This window comes from Equus przewalskii, chromosome 5, assembly GCF_037783145.1.
Source record: "Equus przewalskii isolate Varuska chromosome 5, EquPr2, whole genome shotgun sequence".
In the NCBI taxonomy this organism is placed as follows: Eukaryota; Metazoa; Chordata; class Mammalia; order Perissodactyla; family Equidae; genus Equus; species Equus przewalskii.
The window spans coordinates 56,699,649-56,718,411 of NC_091835.1; the positions used below are offsets into that span (position 1 = coordinate 56,699,649).

Here is an 18,763-nt window from a genome sequence, read left to right on the forward strand (position 1 = left end):
CTATTGGTTCTGTTTCTCTGGAGAACTCTAATACGTAGTTCTTTACATTAAACTTCTCCTGTTCAAATCGCTGTGTGATTTCTGTCTCTTGATTGGACTCTGATGAATACAGTATTGTTCTCTCCTGGACTCCCAATCCACAAGTGCAACGGCCTTCTCAGCACCTCTATGTGGATGTCTAACAGGCACTCCAATGCACGTCCAAAAGTAAGCTCTTGACGTTCCTCCCGCAAACTTACTGTTCCAACACCCTTTCCAATCTCAGTTAGAGGCAACCCCACTTCAGTGAGGCCTTCCCTGGTGAACCATTTACAATGGAGTCCATCTCCAAGCAGCCCCAACCAAACCTTCAACCCCTCCTGTTTGTTTATTATCATCATCTAACTACTATATGTATTACTTATCATGTTTGTTGTGTAACTCCTCCATTAGAATACAAATTCCAGGAGAGCAGGAATTTGATGTGTGTGTGTGTTTCAAGTGCTGTATGCCCATAACTTAAGGCAATGCTTAACATATAGTGGGTAAGCAACAAATCTTTGCCTTCTATTTTTACTATGGACTACAATGCTAGTTATTTTTTAGTGTCTTGTTTAAAGAAATACTTCCCTTTCTCAAGTTCATAAATACATCCTATATTCTAACAATTTTGTTAGATTCTTCTACATTTAGGTTAAGCCAAGAACTGATTTTTTTCATATGGTGTGAGGTAGGGTTCAAGTTTCTTTCTTTCTTTTTTTTTTTTTTTACCCCTTCTGAATACCCAGTTGCCCAGCAGGCTGGATTTTAACTGCACAATGATTTTGGTTTTCTTTCTTCTCCCTGAAGTCACCAGCCCTCTGAACCATTCAGTATTAAGATTCTAAAATAATGAAGCAAAACAAAGTATCAACCCCACAGTTTTATTTGTAAAGAACAAAGCATGAAAAGTCATATTTATATGTACTCCAAAACCTGAAAAACCCACGTCAGTTTCTCTGATATGTATGTTAAAGTGCTTGATATCACAATACTCTTTCAATTTTATATTATGTTCAGATGAGAAAAAAAAAATCCAGTTCTGATGCATTTTGTTAAACAATACAAAGAAAAACAATATAATTTAAATGGAGAAATGCTCATTTAAAAAAAGATATACAGGGTATATTTATACACGGTTCAAGTGTAATATAGAGGATTTTTTTCTATATGTTTCACACCCTCATTTGATTGACAAAGGATCTCCTGACCATACCTCTCTACTCTCCCCCAGATTTGGTGTTTGGAATAAAGCCTGGAGCCACACACAAATACATTCAGGTGACTAGATCAAGCACAATTCCCTCCCCTGTGACCCAGGGATACCCTGGATTCCTTCAAACGAGGAGCAATTTGGGGATGATTTTTTTCCCACTCTGGCATTAATTGCTCAACGTGATACCCTTCTGGAGCCCATCTTTATTTTGTCCTTGAAAGGACGATCAGCTCTAGTAATATCTGGGAGGACAAGGCTCTCCTGGGATTCTGCTGATCACATTCCATCAGCACCCCCCTCAAAAAGCTTGGAAATCAGTCTGATTCAAGAGATTTATAAATGTATTTTAATAGGAATAGAACCTAGTAGTTCATTATTTGTTTCTGTCTTCTTTTTATGCTAAATGGTCAGGTAACAAATACTTATATAGGGAACAGGGACTTCAAAAGACAGAAATGACTTGGAAATAGGACTCTGTTTATAAGAGTAGAGAAGAGCTCAAGACTCCATTCTCAGTCATGAAGGTGCGTTAATACTGAAACAAAAAGAGCGAAGGTTCAGATTGTCCTTTCAACATGGTGAAAAGAAATAGACTAGTTTCTGTAAACCTCACAGAGAAAATACAGTTCTTAAAATGGAAATCTACTGAAAAATCATAGTTCTTAGCATAAAGAAGATATTTCATTATTAAGAGCTACACTCCCAATGCTGTCAAATAAATATTTCCCTGGGGATCTGAGGTCCTCGTCTGCTGCCTCATGTTTCAGAATATGTTAGAGGCGTCAACATATTCTACAAACTGTTACGTATGGTCTCCACTCCTCTTTCACTCACATTTACATACAACAGTGCTTTATTGCCAAAAAAAGGAAATATGAGCAATTCAGTATTTCCCCTATATCATTCATATAACATGACAGAAGTTCATTAAAATGATTTTTTAAAAAGCCATGTTAAAGTAAATACCTCAGGGTTACAAAAGGTATAAAAATGTGTGAAACACTTGAAATAAATTATAGAGGGAAATCGCAAACTTTTGCAAGTTTTAGCTTTCTTATATCAAATTTTCGCTCCTCAGTGGAAAAGAGGATGGGAAGGGTTGGGAGGCCTTACTTTTGTTCTCAGTAGCCTGTTTTTTCCCACGCAGGACCCTACCTACTCTATACCACCCCACACTGAGCCTCAGTCATTTTAAGGTGCTCATGAGTCCCAACCAGGGTCATTATACATATGAGGGTCTTATACATAATACCAACATCGGTCTAATGCTACTGTGTCACAAAGTTGAGATGAGGAGTTTCAGGACATTTGAAAACACTTGGAAAATAAATGTTTCAAGAGGTAATATTTTTGGCAATTTAATTAAAAAAATTCTTCTCAATCTATTATTATTATGTGAAAATACTAATTATGGTTCCAGGCATTACTTTTAACTTATTTTGAGGAAAACAGTCAATTACAAAATTGATTTTTATTACTTTAACTTTGAGGTGCTTATAAAGCAATATACTAATTTTAAAAATTAACATAATAGAAAGGCTAAGTCTATGGGTGAGGTCTTTCTAAAAGTAGCTTGGAAGGCTACTGCGCATTTATTCTGAAGAGTCTGCTACTGTCCTGCTCAAAATATTTTGGTATTGGCTCAAAGACACAGAGCTGTCTCTCAAGTTTATAACAGCCACATAAGAACTAAGTCTTATTTCTTTAGAACTGTGTTTCTTTTACGACCCCAAGCTCTGCTTAAGCACCCTTTTTGTTCACCAATTTGGATCCTAAGGACTTTTTGTTGTTTCCAAATATTAAATTTCTTCTGAAAGGCCAAGATTTACTATCACTGGTAATATTCAAAAGGATGGGCTGTAGGCCACTCACGCAGCTTACAGGAAGGTCCCTATGTGTCAGGAGCACTGGCTGCATCTCTGGAATAATGACATGGGCTCCCAAGGCGACTCGTTTAAAGGGCCCGGCATTCTAGAGGATGTGTCAGTTCTGGTATCATTCTTGAGAACAATTTGTTAAAATGAATATTAATCCTCATAAATGATTATTATAAATGAATATTAATCCTTATTTCCTACCTGTATAGGTGGATGAATAAAGATCCCAGGGTGGAGAAACTAGCAATATGAATGCCTTGGAGGTCCGTTTCACGCAGCCCAGTGTAATAACAAACACGAGTTCTTGACCCTGTGTTGTCACTGACCAGCTGCAGGGGTAAGTGTTTCATGTCTCTGATCCTCAAGTGTTCCCAGCTATAAAATGAGAAGGCTGGACTAGATGACTCGCCTCTAGTATGCTGTCCAAGTCATCCCTCTGGTTGTCCACAGTGGCCTTATGGAACAGGTAATAAGAACAAACCCTGGATTGGCTCATTCTGCGCTTGCTGATCACTGAAACACCTAAGGGAGTTTCCACGTCCCTGGAACAGCCACTGTGGACACACTTTACCCTCAGCAGACCGATGTCTGGCCTACCCAGGTCACCCAGAACTGTCTTCTTAAACCTTGCATGGGCTTCTCAGTGCTGCCTTCGCCTCCCCCTTTCCTCCCCAAGTACTTAGTCACCTGTGGACAGGGGGTGCACCTGGGTGGCCTGGCTGAATACTGTGATCAATGCAGGGAGGGAGGCACTGGTTCCATCGGGTTCTTCCTCCAGGAAATAAGGGCAATGACACCACTGCTAAAGCCCAGGAGCCCCGGCTTGTACAAGGGGCCTGAGAGGCCGGGCTTTGCTTCTCAGCCACAACGGGGAACAAGCCTAGCACTGCTGAGGCAATTTCGCTGCTAGCAAAGTGCAAATGCCTAATTAGAGTCACAGGGCCCACGGGAGGGTGAAGACTTGCAGGAACAAGCCGACACCACATTTATTCAACTTCCTTATAAAACACCAAGCTGGAAAGTCACTCGCCACATTTGGTCTTTCAAGACTGTCGCCTCTTGTTTTGCTTCCATTTTCCCAGCCTGTGCTGTACTGGCTTTTACCTTCTCAGGGCCCCTTGTTTTACATTATTACCCCCTCTTACAAAGGAACAGAAAGCTTGCCCCGAACCACCCAGAAAGGGTTCATTCTTTCTCTCCCCTTCTGTTATTTGCATTATCATGGTCAACAAATACTTTCACAAAAACATTCCAAGCCACACAGAGCCCTCCTCCTTCTTAGACATTCCTTCCATTTCCTGAGAGGGGGATGGGCCCGGGGCGAGGGGAGGGCTGACTGGAACCTAACAAAGACGGGGCTTGTGGTTATCCTTAAGAGGTGAGGGACTGCGCAGGGTTCAGATGAACAAGTGAAAAGTACGGAATCAAGCTGCTGTCCGCACTTCTTACGACCAGGAGGCCAACTCTTTGAAATTCACATCTCCCCAAAGTACCTCAAATAACAATAAAAATGCCAAGAATGAAGTTAGTCTAGGCTAATCTTTCCAAAGTGTAAAGAAGTTATAATCCCACAATTTAACGCACTTCTCAGGGCTTTGTGTGTTCTCTTTCCAGCTCAGCCAAGCTCCTGGGGTCCAGTATTTAAAATATTTGAATTATATCTTCATCTTGTGCCGACAGAAAAAAATTTTCCAAAGACTGGAAAAGTGACTCAATTCAAATGTATGAAACCATTTGTAACTGAAAAGGTACAGTGAGGACTATCTCATACAGTAGGTAAAGCTGTTTACATTCACAATACAAAGGATCAGACACCAGGATGGAAGGATGGATGGACACGACAGAACAATGCATTCTGGGTTCCTCCTGGTACCTGGAGGAAACAAAAGCCCGACCGGCTTGCACTCTATTTACATGTCTACTGGCTTCTTCCTGACTAGCACCACTCTTCCCCGCCAACTCCCAGTGCTTTCAAGCTACTTAGTTTAAGTCACAGGAATATTCAATCTAAGAAAAGTATTGTATTAGAGTAATATAATTTCTTAAAGAAGATAGCATATTTACACACATCTAACACATGAAAATACTCTATTTTATACTAAATTCCTGGTTCAAATGAACTACAATACAGCATTTTCCTTGTCTGTAGCGTGAGGATTGTTCAGTTGGGGGGGGGTACGGTGCGCTGCCCCCCGCAGTGGCTCACGACCTCTTCAGACAAGTCCAAATTGGTGCCCGGAGTTGGGGACGGTTCAGGAGCAAGGGGCCTGGACTGAGAGTTTCTAGCCATTGGGTTACACGTCCACTCCTTTGATGAGCGATCCTTCTAGGACTATGGTGAAGTCCTGGATGGCCTGCAGGATGCGGATGAGCGAGTTGACGGTCATGCGGTCTCGCAGGAGGGCGCTCTCCTCGTACATTCGCGTGATGGCGGGACACTCAGCTAACAATGGGATCCACTGTGGGAGCAGGCGATCCCTACAGACCCAAACAGAAACAGGGGCTGAGCATTGCTCACTTCGCTGCCCAACCATGCGCACACGCGGCGTCAGCAGGAAGGTGTGAGGCTGGATGGGGCAAAATCCAGCCAAGCTCTGAGGTCAGCAGAGAGGAAACCAAAGGAAGGAAGCTGGATATTTACGGGTTCAAAAGGTACAGTAATGAGAGAGTGTAAGCTAATGGGAAACTCATCAGATCCTAAAAGTAGGTCTGGACAAAGTGGCCGTGAGGATTTATGCACATTAAAGAAATTCTCTATTCTGATTTTACCACTTTTAGAAAGAGACAGAATGTGATTTTGTATTTCTTTTTTACAGGGGTGTCATTGAGACATCTGCGGCAAGGCATGACAAAGTATACTGACCTTCTGGGAAGAAAGACTACATTAAATAGTAGGGATTAACATTTTTTTAAAAACTTATACAACATAACAAGGTAAGGAACAAAATCAAAGCAAAACATTAAGTAGATTTTATAACCAAAAGAGGGGTTGCATTGGCCTAATAAATCAGAACAGTAAAGAGATAAAAGGAGATAAGAATCATGTTCAAAAGGAACTTTAAAAGCACAGCTGAAATTGGGCCCCTTTTATTAAGAAGAAATACAGAACTTAGTTCTTAAACCAGCTGTTCCAGAAGGAAGGACAAAATCTCAGTCTTCAGGGTTTCCTGATTCAACTCTGACAGCAGATATCTGTCACTGAGCACCTAAGACATCCTTACTGAGCACCCCGCAGTGTGCCTTTCATGACAAGGGCAGCCATAACCAGCCCAGCCCGAATCTCTCGTTGGGGATCTAGGGTGTGGAAGGAAACAAAATATTGCACAGACAACTTAAAAAAATCTTCTAAAGGACTGTGTGTTTCATTTCTTAAGTTTCTGAGAGCTGTTTTAGAATTAATGGATTGTACAGCTCCTAGGTGTCACTTTCCAAAAAATACAGGGGTAGGAAATAGTCTTAAAGAGAAGACTTTACATACCAAGAATTATTTATATAGTTAGAATTCCACAGTCTTATTAAATTTACAGCAACATGGTGTGCATATACACTATACAAGCGCCACATAGTAAATATACATGTGTATATGTGTTTGTGTGTCTCATCATTTACCAATATACCTATTACCTATCTACCTACCTCTGGAGCCAGTACAGCATAATGGTTGAGAGCTTGGGCTCTGGAGTAAGACTGGGTATGAATCTTGGCTCTGCCTCTTTCTAGCTGTGTCACCTCGGGGAAGCTTGTTAACTCATCTGTGCCTCATCTATTTTCTATTTTCTCATCTACATGATGGGGATATTGGTTGCTACTTCATGTAGCGGTGGTGATCACATGAGAGGAGGATTAAATGGGACAATGTGTGTAAAGTACTCAGCATAGTGCCCATCACATAGCCAGCACTCAATACACAGGAGTCTCATAATAAAACTTGGAATGAAAGAAACCCACGGGAGAGCTTTGGAAGGGGCACCATCTGATATAACTCTGGACTCTTGTTCAACACATAACAAAGACAGGGAAAGTCAAGAACTGGCTTTATACCGTGTTCCAAGGCAAACGAAAATCTGGAATTTGCCGTCCTTCCCAATGTTCCTGGGTGCGGTATTAATAGCATTTACATAGTGGCAGAAGGTTTTGCAGGATGATTTCTGAATAAGGACATCATCTTCACTGTCTAGAATCTGGTCAGTGGTTTCAAAATAAGCCACCGCTCTCTCTGGAGAAGGAAGTCAGAATCATATCACAATACACATCAATATTTTATATACAGAAAGATTAACCACTTAGTTTATTCTAGAAACACTAATGATGCTTTGCATTACAGCCAGTCTTGAAACCGAAATCATTACTTTATCATTGGTTTCACAATGAATTGTAGAGGTCCATATTTCATGGTGGACCAATATGCTCCCAGGAGTTTATTTTCTAATCTAGACTGCATTCTCGATGGCTAGGAAGTTTACTCTCTTCTGTATACCTTCAAGAAATGGAAATTGGGGGCTGGCCCGTGGCCGAGTGGTTAACTTCATGCGCTCTGCTTCTGTGGCCCAGGGTTTCGCCAGTTCGAATCCTGGGCACAGACATGGCGCTGCTCATCAAACCACGCTGAGGAGGCGTCCCGCATGCCACAACTAGAAAGACCCACAACTAAAAAAAAATGCACAACTATGTACTGGGGGGCTTTGGGGAGAAAAAAGAAAAATAAAATCTTAACAATAACAACAAAAAGAAATGGAAATTGGCAAAATAAATAAATAAAAATGGACTTCTAAGACTGGAACCTTTTAGAAGTAAGTAGCAAAGACATAGTAGCCATGGAGATGGTACCCTCTGTCCTAGTTATTGACTGGCTGGCTGACACTGCAACAAAATCTTTGAAATGGAACTGATTCAGTAAATCTGAGGAAGAGATGTGTACACAAATCAGAAGCAGGAGCAGTAAGATTCTAGGCATTCCAAAAGATTTTTCTTAAAAGCACTCCTGGGGGCCCAGCTCTGTCAATTTTTCTTTCTTTGTCTAAAAATTCTAAGTTGGATGAAATCAACTACTTCATCTAGGCCTTATTTACATAACACAAAATGATTTATCATCCCTTTAAAGAAACTTGGAATTCTAGAAGAACTGCATACCAAAATAAAGATTACAAACCTTAGCAAGCTAGAGCAGCACACTCCCACAGAACTTTCTGTGATGACGGCAACGTTCTATGTCTGCAGGGTCTAATTCAGTAGCCACTAGCAGGGCTGGTGTGACTAAGGAAGTGAATTCTAAATTTAATTTAAATTAAGTCAATTCAAATTTAAATAGCCACAAGTGGCTAGTGGTTACCATATTGGACAGCAGGGAGCTAGAGTAATCTTTTTAAAACATAAGTTATATCATGTCGCTCCTTAGCTCCAAGCCTTCCAATGGTCCAGAAGGCCCCGCACAACCTGGCTAGCTCTGGCAGTAAACATCCCTCTCCCGCAGTATCCTCCTCTCTCTCTCCCTCACTCTGCCCCAGTCACACTGATCTCCTGCTCTTCTAGGAAAAGCAAGCACACTCCCAGCTTAGGGGCTCCGCCCTGGAGTTCTCTCAGCCCGACTGCCCTTCTCCCAGGTATTCACATGCCTCCCTTCCTCACGTCCTCAACGTCTGCTCAAATGGCACCTTGTCAACAAAGCCTACACCACGCCCTATCTAGAGTACTCCCCACTGTTTCCTTTGACCTTGCTCTCTGCTCTTCCAGATCAATGATCACCTTCTGATATACTAGATGAATTGCATATTTCTTAAGTTTTTGTGTTGTTTGTCCTTCTGTCTCCACCAGAATGTAAGTTTGCCCACCACAGGAATTTTTCTGTTTTGTTTACTTACATCTTTTTTTTTTTTTTTTAAAGATTGGCACCTGAGCTAACAACTGTTGCCAATCTTCTTTTTATTTATTTATTCTTTTCTTTTCTGCTTTTTCTCCCCAAAGCCCCCCAGTACATAGTTGTCTATTTTAGTTGTGGGTCCTTCTAGTTGTGGCATGTGGGATGCCGCCTCACTGTGACCTGAAGAGTGGTGCCATGTCCATACCCAGGATCCAAACCAGCGAAACCCTGGGCTACCGAAGCAGAGCACGTGAACTTAACCACTCGGCCACGGGGCTGGCCCTATTTACTTATACCCTGATTATATCTTGAGCATCTAGAACAGTGTTTGGAGTATTGTGGACACTGTAAATATTTGTTGATTGAATGAAAAGCAAGGATAGTGCTTATTTGATATTTATTTTTAAAAACACACTGTTGTCACTAACTCTTATTCACTCAAATTCCTGGGTCTTGCAGTTTTCCAAGAAATATTTCAATGCCCTTATGATAACATACATCCACTTTAATTTACCTATGAAGTCCCAGATGAAGACGTTCTTGTGAAAGATGCGGGCAGATTTGAACCCGTGGTGGAAGACTTGTTCAAGGGCTGCAACCAGGCCATTTTCCCCGCACAGCAGCAGGGTGAGGCTTCCTCTCTGTGGAGCACAACACACAGCGCCAAAGAATAATCTGCTGCGTCTACGTTTAAGAAAAACACTAGAGAAACACGTGCTGAGGGTCGCTATGAAGCACGTTTTTGCAGCTATTGGAGAACTCACAAATGAAAATTAAAGCACCCTCTATTGCCTTATGTATCATGTAAAAAAGTGGCTTTAAAATCCGACTGTAGTAAGTTTTATAACCCATTATACCTCTTTTTCTGGCTTGTGAAAATGTTTCACGATATTGTTCACAGCTTCTCCAATTCCTTCTTGGATCTGTCCAGCATTGGGTTCTGAAAAATAATAAACAAAGTCTGAATTCTCATGCAAGGGAAATAAACCAAAGTACGATGGGACATCAACTGTGTACACCTGTGCAGGAAACACTTCGCCAGAGCAGCCCGGCATGTCAGGGTTCCATTAAACTTGCCTCGGGCCCGTTTGGCCAAGTGGGAGGCATCTTGACACAATGGAAAAGAGTCCAAGAGACCCCCTGGATTCAAATCGCAGCCTTACCACTTGCAATCTATAACCTTGGTCAAATGTCTAACTTCCTCTGAGTTTGAGATTTCTCAGCCTAAAATAGGGAAAATACACACCTCACGGGTCACTGGGAAAAGTGAATGAGACATTAGGTGCATATCACCTGGCATGGTGCCGTCACAAAGTGCTAGCAAGTTCCAAGATCTGCAGAGTGAGGTGGGAAGACCCACAGCATCCTTCCGCAGGTAGCACTTATCCCACCTGCCTCTGAGTCCCTCAGTGGGCACAGATGAAGGTTCCTGAAGCTCTGAAGGGCTAGCCTGGAGTCTGTGTTTTTGCTGTTGTGTTTAAATTAATGGGAAGATGTAGGTACAGTGGGGCACCCTGCCCGAAGCCCAGAACTGCTATCCTTTCTGGCTAGTCAGTCTGTCTGGGCGCTGTTTCATTCTCCCAGCCAGCACTTGCTCATCCAGGTCCTGTTCCTGAGGGACAGCTTGGTGGGCGGCTCGAATGGGCCTTTGCCTAGACTGCCTTTGCCTCTCAAACCCCAAGAATGGTGAAAAAAAAAACCCAAAAAGGTGGTAAACAGGTTTCTTCCCGGGGCAGAGGTAGGTAACAAGAGAAAAATTAAATATTTGATATTTGCTAGTGGTGATTAACTATTAAATCTAATTTACGTATCACATTATGAAGGACAAACTATACATTCCAGTGTTTAAGAATCTCTGAATTCACACTGTTGGAGGATTTCTTGCATAAAACATTCTTCAGGTAAAACTCAAGTAAGTTTTTTTCTACACCAATGCCTAAAAATCATTAAAATGGAAACCTCTTATGATTGAAGGAATGATACAGTGGCCTTTTCAACTCCTAGTAATTTTTCACTTTTACCTTTCTCGCAATATTTTCTCTTGTATTTTTTTTAAAGATTGGCACCTGAGCTAACAACTGTTGCCAATTTTCTTTTTTGTTTTTTCGCTGCTTTTTCTCCCCAAATTCCCCCAGTACATGGTTGTATATTTTAGTTGTGGGTCCTTCTAGTTGTGGCATGTGGGATGCTGCCTCAGCGTGGCCTGACGAGCGGTGCCATGTCTGTGCCCAGGATCCGAACCAGCGAAACCCTGGGCCGCTGAAGCGGAGCACGTGAACTTAACCACTCGGCCATGGGGCCGGCCCCTATTTTCTCTTTGAAACACGAGGATCCACTTTGAAAGCTTTATTCATTCCAAAAGAACCCTGTACTGATCAGTAGTATTTTGAAACTGATTTAAAACTTCTAGTTCTCTATCACCTTGCACACTCTGTGAGAAAAATACCAAGTTACCCGTCTCTGAGTTTAAGCTTACTTAAAATTCCCTGCTTATTGAGTAAGGAAAGAAAGTATGACCAAAAGTGGAGGACAAGGCCTCTCAAAACAGCAACATCCCATGAAACTGGACTGATTCAGAAGTTGTAATAATTTGGATGGACTGAGCTGAAATCTACTTTTTAATTTTAAATCAGCATAATTAAGGTATTACATACAACACATTTACCAATTTTAAGTGTGCAATTTGATGAGCTTTGATCGATCTGTAGTCATGTAACCACCACCACAGTCATAATATAGAAAATTTCCATCAACCCAAAAGGTTCCCCTGGACCCCTTTAGAGTCAGTCCCCTTCCCAGCCCTCAACCCCTGGCAACAGCTTATCTGCTTTCTGTCATTATCACCGAATGTACTGTCAATGGAATCATACAGTATCTAGTCCTTTGTGTCTGGTTTCTTTCATTTAGCATAATGCTTTTTGAGATTCTTCTACGTTGTTAGGTGTATCAATAGTGTGTCCATTTTTATATATTGCTGCATAGTATCCCAGTGAACAGATACACCACATTCTGCTCATCCATTCACCAGCTGCAGGACACTGGGGTTGCTTCCATTTCGGCTGTTGTGAATAAAGCTTCTGCGGACATCTGAGTACAGGTCTCAGTGTAGACATACGTGCTCACTTCTCTTGGGTGAATATCCCTGAGTGGGACTGCTGGGTCAAGTGTAGGTAAGTATATGGGTATCTTTATAAGAAACTGCAGAACTTTCCCCTTTTGCATTCTCACTAGCAATGTATGAGCATTCCACTGCTCTCCATCCTCACCAATATTTGGTATTATCAGTCTTTTTAATTTTAGCTATTCTAGTGACTGTGTGGTGTGAAGTTTCCTTCTGAGGGCAGAAAGGAATTATGAATCAGGGGAATAATTTGAGAAAGGGGCATTTTAGACTATACCATTCTAGTCGTTAATCTATCAAGACGTGCTACCAAACAGAGAGGGACTAACAATATCTAAGGAAACTGTTTTGTTGGCAAACTAGGGACCTCTTAGGTACATTGGTTATTCTACTCGTGCTTACTGTCCATAGTTGAAATGCAATCACTTCACTGAGAAACTTCTGTCATTTTTCACTAAGTCATACTGCCTCTGTATCAGTTTTCTGTGACTCCACTAGTAAAGGACCACAGACGTGGTGACTTGAAACAACAGAAATTTATTCTCTCATAGTTCTGGAAGCCAGAAGTCAGGAATCAGTATCACAGGGCAGAAAGCGTGTCGGCAGGGCCGCGCTCCTCCTGGAGGCTTTCTGCAAGGATCTGCTCCTGGCCTTTTCAAGCTTCCGGCGGCCGCATCACTCCAACTTCTGCCTTCTTCCACCTTTACATTGCCTTCTCCCCTGTGTGTCTAATCTCCCTCTTAGAAGAACACATGTGAGTGCGTTTAGGGCCCACCTGGATAATCCAGGATGCTCTCTCCATCTCAAGATCCTTAACTTAATCACATTTATTTGCAAATAGCCTTTTTCCAAATAAAGTAACACTTATAGACTCTAGGGATTAGGATCTGATATCCTTGGGACACATTATTTAGCCTACTGATGCCCACATTAGTATAAATTAAAAGTTGATTATGCTCTTAAAAATGGCACGTGAACACAGCATCCGATCCAGAGAACTCACTCCTTTATAGCATTTTGTTTTATCACTTCTGTAGGAAGTTGGGAGGTGGGGAGAGGAATTTTTAGAATTCCTCTTAGAATAAGGGCCCCTGGATCACTAGATGTGGCTATCCAGGAGTATGGTAATATATAAAAGTCCTTATTCCTCCTTCAGGTAAAATATTATTTACTCATACTTCCACGGCTTAATTAAAACAGAGCATACAGTTTTTATTGGATTTTAACATCTAAATTCTTCTGGCTTTTAATTACTTGTTAATGTCTAACCTTATTTTTTCCCCCTTTATTCTCTCCCCCCTTTTAAAGTCCCTTCTCCCAAATTAATTTTCCTCAGCTTTCTTCTTTTTAATCTCCTTACCATGGTTCCTTAATGCAACAGTTTTCTGTGAAGTTGCCACATGATGCCTGCACCATTTGAGACACAGTGAAAAATAAAAAGTCAACTACTTACTGGCATTTTTTCCTGTCAGTGAAGTGATGCTGAGTCTCCTAGCTGTGGTGGGAGACTTCTGCTGGGGTGGAGTCCGACACTGCTTCACCAGATCCTCGTCTGCCGCTGATGTCATCAATTCTCCTATGAGAATTCTCTCCAGGCTTCCATCGTCAATGCCTTTCCCCAGCCACCGCCCACATGGGAACCTGGTAGGACAGAAAGAAACTTCTGAATCACTAATAGTTTACTAGCTTTAACCAGAATTTTTAAAATGGCACCATGGCTGAAGCCCAACATTTACTGTTTGTGGAATTGTTTTTTTAATGATGAAAAATTTCAAATGAGGGCTGGCCCCGTGGCTGAGTGGTTAGGTTCTCGCGCTCTGCTTCGGTGGCCCAGGGTTTCACTGGTTTGGATCCTGGGCACAGACATGGCACCACTCATCAAGCCATGCTGAGGCAGTGTCCCACATGCCACAACTAGAAGGGCCCACTAAAAATATACAACTACATACCGGGGGGCTTTGGGGAGAAAAAGGAAAAATAAAAAAATCTTTAGAAAAAAAAATTCAAGGGGTTGGCCCCATGGCCAAGTGGTTAAGTTAGCGCGTGCTCTGCTGCAGGCAGCCCAGTGTTTCATTGGTTCGAATCCTGGGCGTGGACATGGCACTGCTCATCAAACCACGCTGAGGCAGCGTCCCACATGCCACAACTGAAAGGACCCACAACGAAGAATATACAACTATGTACCGGGGGGGGCTTTGCGGAGAAAAAGGAAAAAACTAAAATCTTTAAAAAAAAAACAAACATTCAAATGTACAGAAAAGTAGAATAGTATAATAGATGTCCACATTCTCATCACCTAGACATAACACTTTGCCATATGCTTCATTTTCATTTTCTGTTGAAGTATTTAAAGTAAGTTACACACATCAGGACATTTTACTCCTAAAAACCCCTCACAGTGAATCTTTGAAAAAGAAAGATGCTGTCTCTTATATAGCCATAAATTATCACACTCAGCCAAATTAAAATAATTCTTTAATATTTTCTCATACTTAGTCTATATTAAAATTCTGTGGTTAGTTTTGACAAAAATATTTTCAAGCTAGAAACTAATGTGGGAGTTAAGTTAGAGGAGAATGTTCGCAAAGTGGGCTAACGGCTGTACCTAATAGAGCCCGAAAGATCCTTTCCTCTTATTGAAATTATTTTAAGATTTTTACACCAATCTTTCTCAACATTTGCGGACTAAGCATTAGCAGCAAACACAATCAGTTTTTTTTAAAGTATTTTTTGGGGCAATTTTGTAATAAAATAAAATTTTGTAGTACATAAACAAACACAAAACAACTCAAATAACGAAACTAAAATTCAGAAGGCAGTGGGAAAGCTTTAGAAAGAAAACAATTCTTAAACCTTTTCTTAAGAGTCTCAACAAAAGATTCTGAACTCCCAAGGACATTTACTTACCTGTATGTATGTCCTGTGATTTCATTTCTGACCATGACACAATCCACTAGCCATTTGGCTAACAGTCCCGAGTTATCGTGACCAATCTGAACAGTTGTCAGCTTCCCCAGGTTCTGGCACTGTAGGCACAGGACAAAAGGTTACTCAGCACCTGGTCCCATCCAGCTACCTCTCAGCTTTAGCAGTGGCACTTTGGTTCCATCTAGTTTAACGACTGCAGAGGACCCAGCCCACAATGTGTTCCGCAATGCACTAGAGAAAGATAGGCACATCTGATATATCCCATCTACTGCGACAGGAGACATACGGACATTAACTATCAAATGAGGGGGCCTGGACAAGGTCCTAGACCAGAGACGGAAACAAGTGCCAGAAGAACACGCGGAAGGAACGAATATTTCTAACTGGGCCCCAGAAACAACACAGAGACAGTGATCTGTGCCTTGAGGGCTGAGAATTATTTCAGGAAGTGGGAAAAGGATATTATTTAGATTCAGTTACAGAGAGGTCAGAAAAACAACTATAGATATAAAAAAATCACTGACACAACTATTTTTCTGTTTCTAACAAAATACTAAGGCAGAACTGACCTCAAATCTCACCTATTAGGAGTCTTTGAAGCTATTGTAAGAAAAAAAAAAACCATAGTTATCAACGTCCTTCCTGGCTCTTTGGGGACAAGTACAAAGAAGCAATGATAATAGGAATAGTAAAAATAAATGTCAATGAAATTCTGACTTTTAAATTCTGATAAAAGATCACAGATCCCAACCGACTATGTGTGCTTGGGGACATCAGAGCTCTGAGTTCTGAAAGCCCTGACTTCTCTGCAGCACAGTGAGAGGGCATCAGAGTGGTGCAGGTGAGGGAAGGTGGCATCTTGAATAGCTGGGGCAGCAGAGATGGAACGAAGTAGGCAGATGTGAGAGAGTTTGGAAACAGTAGTGATGGGACTTATCATGCAATTTATATTCTATACTTGGTAGTCAAAGAAAAGGCAAGGGTTTTAATCTTTTATACACAGATGGCTGTGAATCCACTGGACAGACTGCGCCAAAATGGGCTCTAGGTGGGTGTTAATTCTCTGAGTGGAATGTTCTGTCCCTAGACCCGAAGGAACATGAGAGCAGGACACTCAGTTGGTAGCGCTTCTCTTCTGAAACAGAAGCGGGTATCCGTCTTCTTCCTGCAGGCCGGGATCAACCTGCCCATGGGCTCAAACATACGGGAATACTTCACCGGTTAGACCTGAAAACTGGCTACAGATTGGAAGGTATTTTTACAAAATCACTTTATAAATGTCACTTTGTGGTCTAAAAGCCATAAGCATGGCTGTCAGCTGTCCTGTCCTTTTGGCCAGATTCAGGCAGGGAGCATTTTACAATAAGGAAGAGAACGACTGTGGGGAAGGCATTTACTTGAAAGTTCCCTACCCGCCGGGTTCTGGGCTAGGCGCTGGGAGTCATGGGGTAGGACCTGGCAAAGTTGAAAAGTGCACTATTATAAGCAGAAGAACAGAGCTTAACAATTAAAATAGAAAACAAACTAGCGTAAGCGTTTCAGAAAACTTTAGGTATATAATCACAAAAATGATTCTGCATGCTTGAGTATTCCTTTATATGATTTGAGTCAAGGGAAAATGGGAAAGTGAAGCTGGAATCCTCGTGTGGAACTATGTATGACACTTTCTGCTAAGAAAGCCATCAGCTGGACCTACCTCAAAAGTCATTTCGAGGAGATTTTTGGGAATCTGCATTACTCCCGTGTCTCCCAGCTCGCCCGACACGCAGATCCAAGGGTTCGAGGTGGTGATGGCATTGCTCAGCTTTTTGATGGGGATGATCACTGACCTATAGGGAATCACTGACAGAGAAATGCCGACATTAATTAGAAATTACAATAAAATTCTCCCGAAAACAAAACAAACATATACTAAGAACTCTGTTGACTTTCACAGATAATTTGCTTTTTATGATCTATCAAGAAGTACTTAAACAAAAAGATGAGATCATAATGTCTCCCAGCTGAGAAAGACGAGGTCCAGTTTATAAGCCATAAGTCCTAATACCTGTGGTGGTTTCATGGCATATATCACCACTGCATTTATAAACAGTCCCAGGCGTTAGCACCAGAATACCTGAGGACATGAACATTGACTGTGCTGTATGGTATTTTCATTGCTTTAACGTTTTTATTTAATCTCGTTCCAAAATCGAGTACAAATGAGCATGGTTCCTGGTATGGTTTCCTAAGAAAAAGGGGGAGGATGACTTCTTGGATAGCATCCCCCTGTTGCTGATTTTCTTGGGCGATGCTTTCAAGCACTGCACTTCAAAACTTTCCCATCCTGATTTTACAGCTCAATACGCAAGCCAAGAACAACAAACAATGGCACTTCCATTCTGGACAGAACATAAAGTCTATAAACCACAACTTGGAAAGCAATGAAGGTGACTCATGTGCAAGAGGAGCCCCAGGGAAAGAACCGAGACAGGGAAAGAGATCTGTGTGAAACCTTTTCCTGCCAAAGGCGCTTCGAAGGCACACCACTAGATGTCACTGTCCTATCACTGTCTTTTGCCCAAATGTAGAAACATCTAAAGTTAGACACTACACACTCCCTCCATTTTCCTTTAAAAAATGGGGATGGCTCAAACACATCAGCACATTTTACCCTGCAGAGCCATACATTTTTTTTTTTTAAAGCAGAGTAGAATCAATCTTTTTTGTCGGCATTCTTGGGATTTCTGTTCATTCATTCATTCATGGGGGGTGGGGGGGGCAGGTACAAGAAGCCCTCCCTGAAGAAACTACACGTAGGATGAAGCGCATTTACTGGCCAAGGGGCCCAGACAGCCTCACATTATGAGCTCGTGGTTCAGCTGAGGAAAATGAATGGGATAAATGGTTCATTTCCCCAATTTCACATAAATGACTTTCTTTAATGTTGGGTGAATAACCTCCCTTTCTGTCTTTTTATTTTGGCTGAAGGAAAGGAAAATGTCAGAGGAAAGGCCATACTTTCATGGTTGAGTAATCACCAGAATCAAATGGTTTCTGAAACTGAAAGCAGAAGAGGTTAGCGCAAGACGCTATTTTAGGTGCCAGCGGCTTCTCTCATTTCTTTCACTGACAGGATTAGAAAGGCTGCAGAAAAAGGCCGGTTTAGGGCCAGCAGTTCTGTGGCTGCAAAGGGCCCACAGATGCAGGATGGTAATTTCATAAAGTACAGAAACAGTAATACTATTAGACTCAGAATATTTCTTTCATGGAGTATCTCGATTCCTCAAACTGAAAGCGTTACTCAGATGAAGAGGACTCTGCAGACACAGGGGGACCTTAGGAGCCGTAGCTGCCTCTGCTGCTATTTCTTCTCTTTCAAAACTGTTCATAACATCTTAGCTTCTTATATCTGCAGTAACCTAATAAACTAATAGCAGCTTGACAGATATCACACGTTGGCCCAACAGCCATTCCAACTCCATTTTCCCTTGTTTGCCTCTACCAGAGACTAGAAAAGCCAAAACCTACACAATTCTGGCCAATGAAATGTGAGTGCTATTTAGTGGGATTTCTTGGAAAATTATGTTTCCGTAGCACAGATTCGGACCCTTCTTCCCCAGCATTCCTTCCTTCTTCCTGTTGAAAGGTGGACTGAGAAGAGCCATCTTGTGACCACGAGGTTGGTTAGCACGTACTGAGGATTGTCTAGGAGGAGAGGCACAGAGCCTGGGTCCACGACAGCACTTCAGCCTGCTGACCATGAG

The 18,763-nt window shown here is 41.8% G+C and overlaps 1 protein-coding gene and 1 long non-coding RNA gene across 7 annotated transcripts in view; one reads left to right on the forward strand and one right to left on the reverse strand.

Annotated features, from left to right (window-relative positions):
- Positions 1 to 886: 886 nt before the first annotated feature.
- Positions 887 to 18,763, reverse strand: part of DENND5B (DENN domain containing 5B) — a 179,044-nt gene continuing 161,167 nt past the window's right edge. For all 6 annotated transcript variants that reach the window (XM_070621004.1, XM_070621002.1, XM_070621003.1 and 3 more), the window contains 7 exons: positions 16,714 to 16,859; positions 14,997 to 15,115; positions 13,543 to 13,730; positions 9,826 to 9,908; positions 9,483 to 9,609; positions 7,153 to 7,327; positions 887 to 5,589 (listed from right to left, as the gene is read on the reverse strand). In XM_070621004.1, the coding sequence (XP_070477105.1) occupies positions 5,406 to 5,589; positions 7,153 to 7,327; positions 9,483 to 9,609; positions 9,826 to 9,908; positions 13,543 to 13,730; positions 14,997 to 15,115; positions 16,714 to 16,859 (1,022 nt within the window). In that variant the 3' untranslated portion in view covers positions 887 to 5,405. The remainder of the gene's footprint in view (positions 5,590 to 7,152; positions 7,328 to 9,482; positions 9,610 to 9,825; positions 9,909 to 13,542; positions 13,731 to 14,996; positions 15,116 to 16,713; positions 16,860 to 18,763) is intronic.
- On the forward strand, positions 5,925 to 9,935 carry LOC139083542 (uncharacterized). Its single transcript, XR_011540351.1, has 2 exons — positions 5,925 to 6,045; positions 9,428 to 9,935. It is a non-coding gene; the product is annotated as an uncharacterized lncRNA (long non-coding RNA).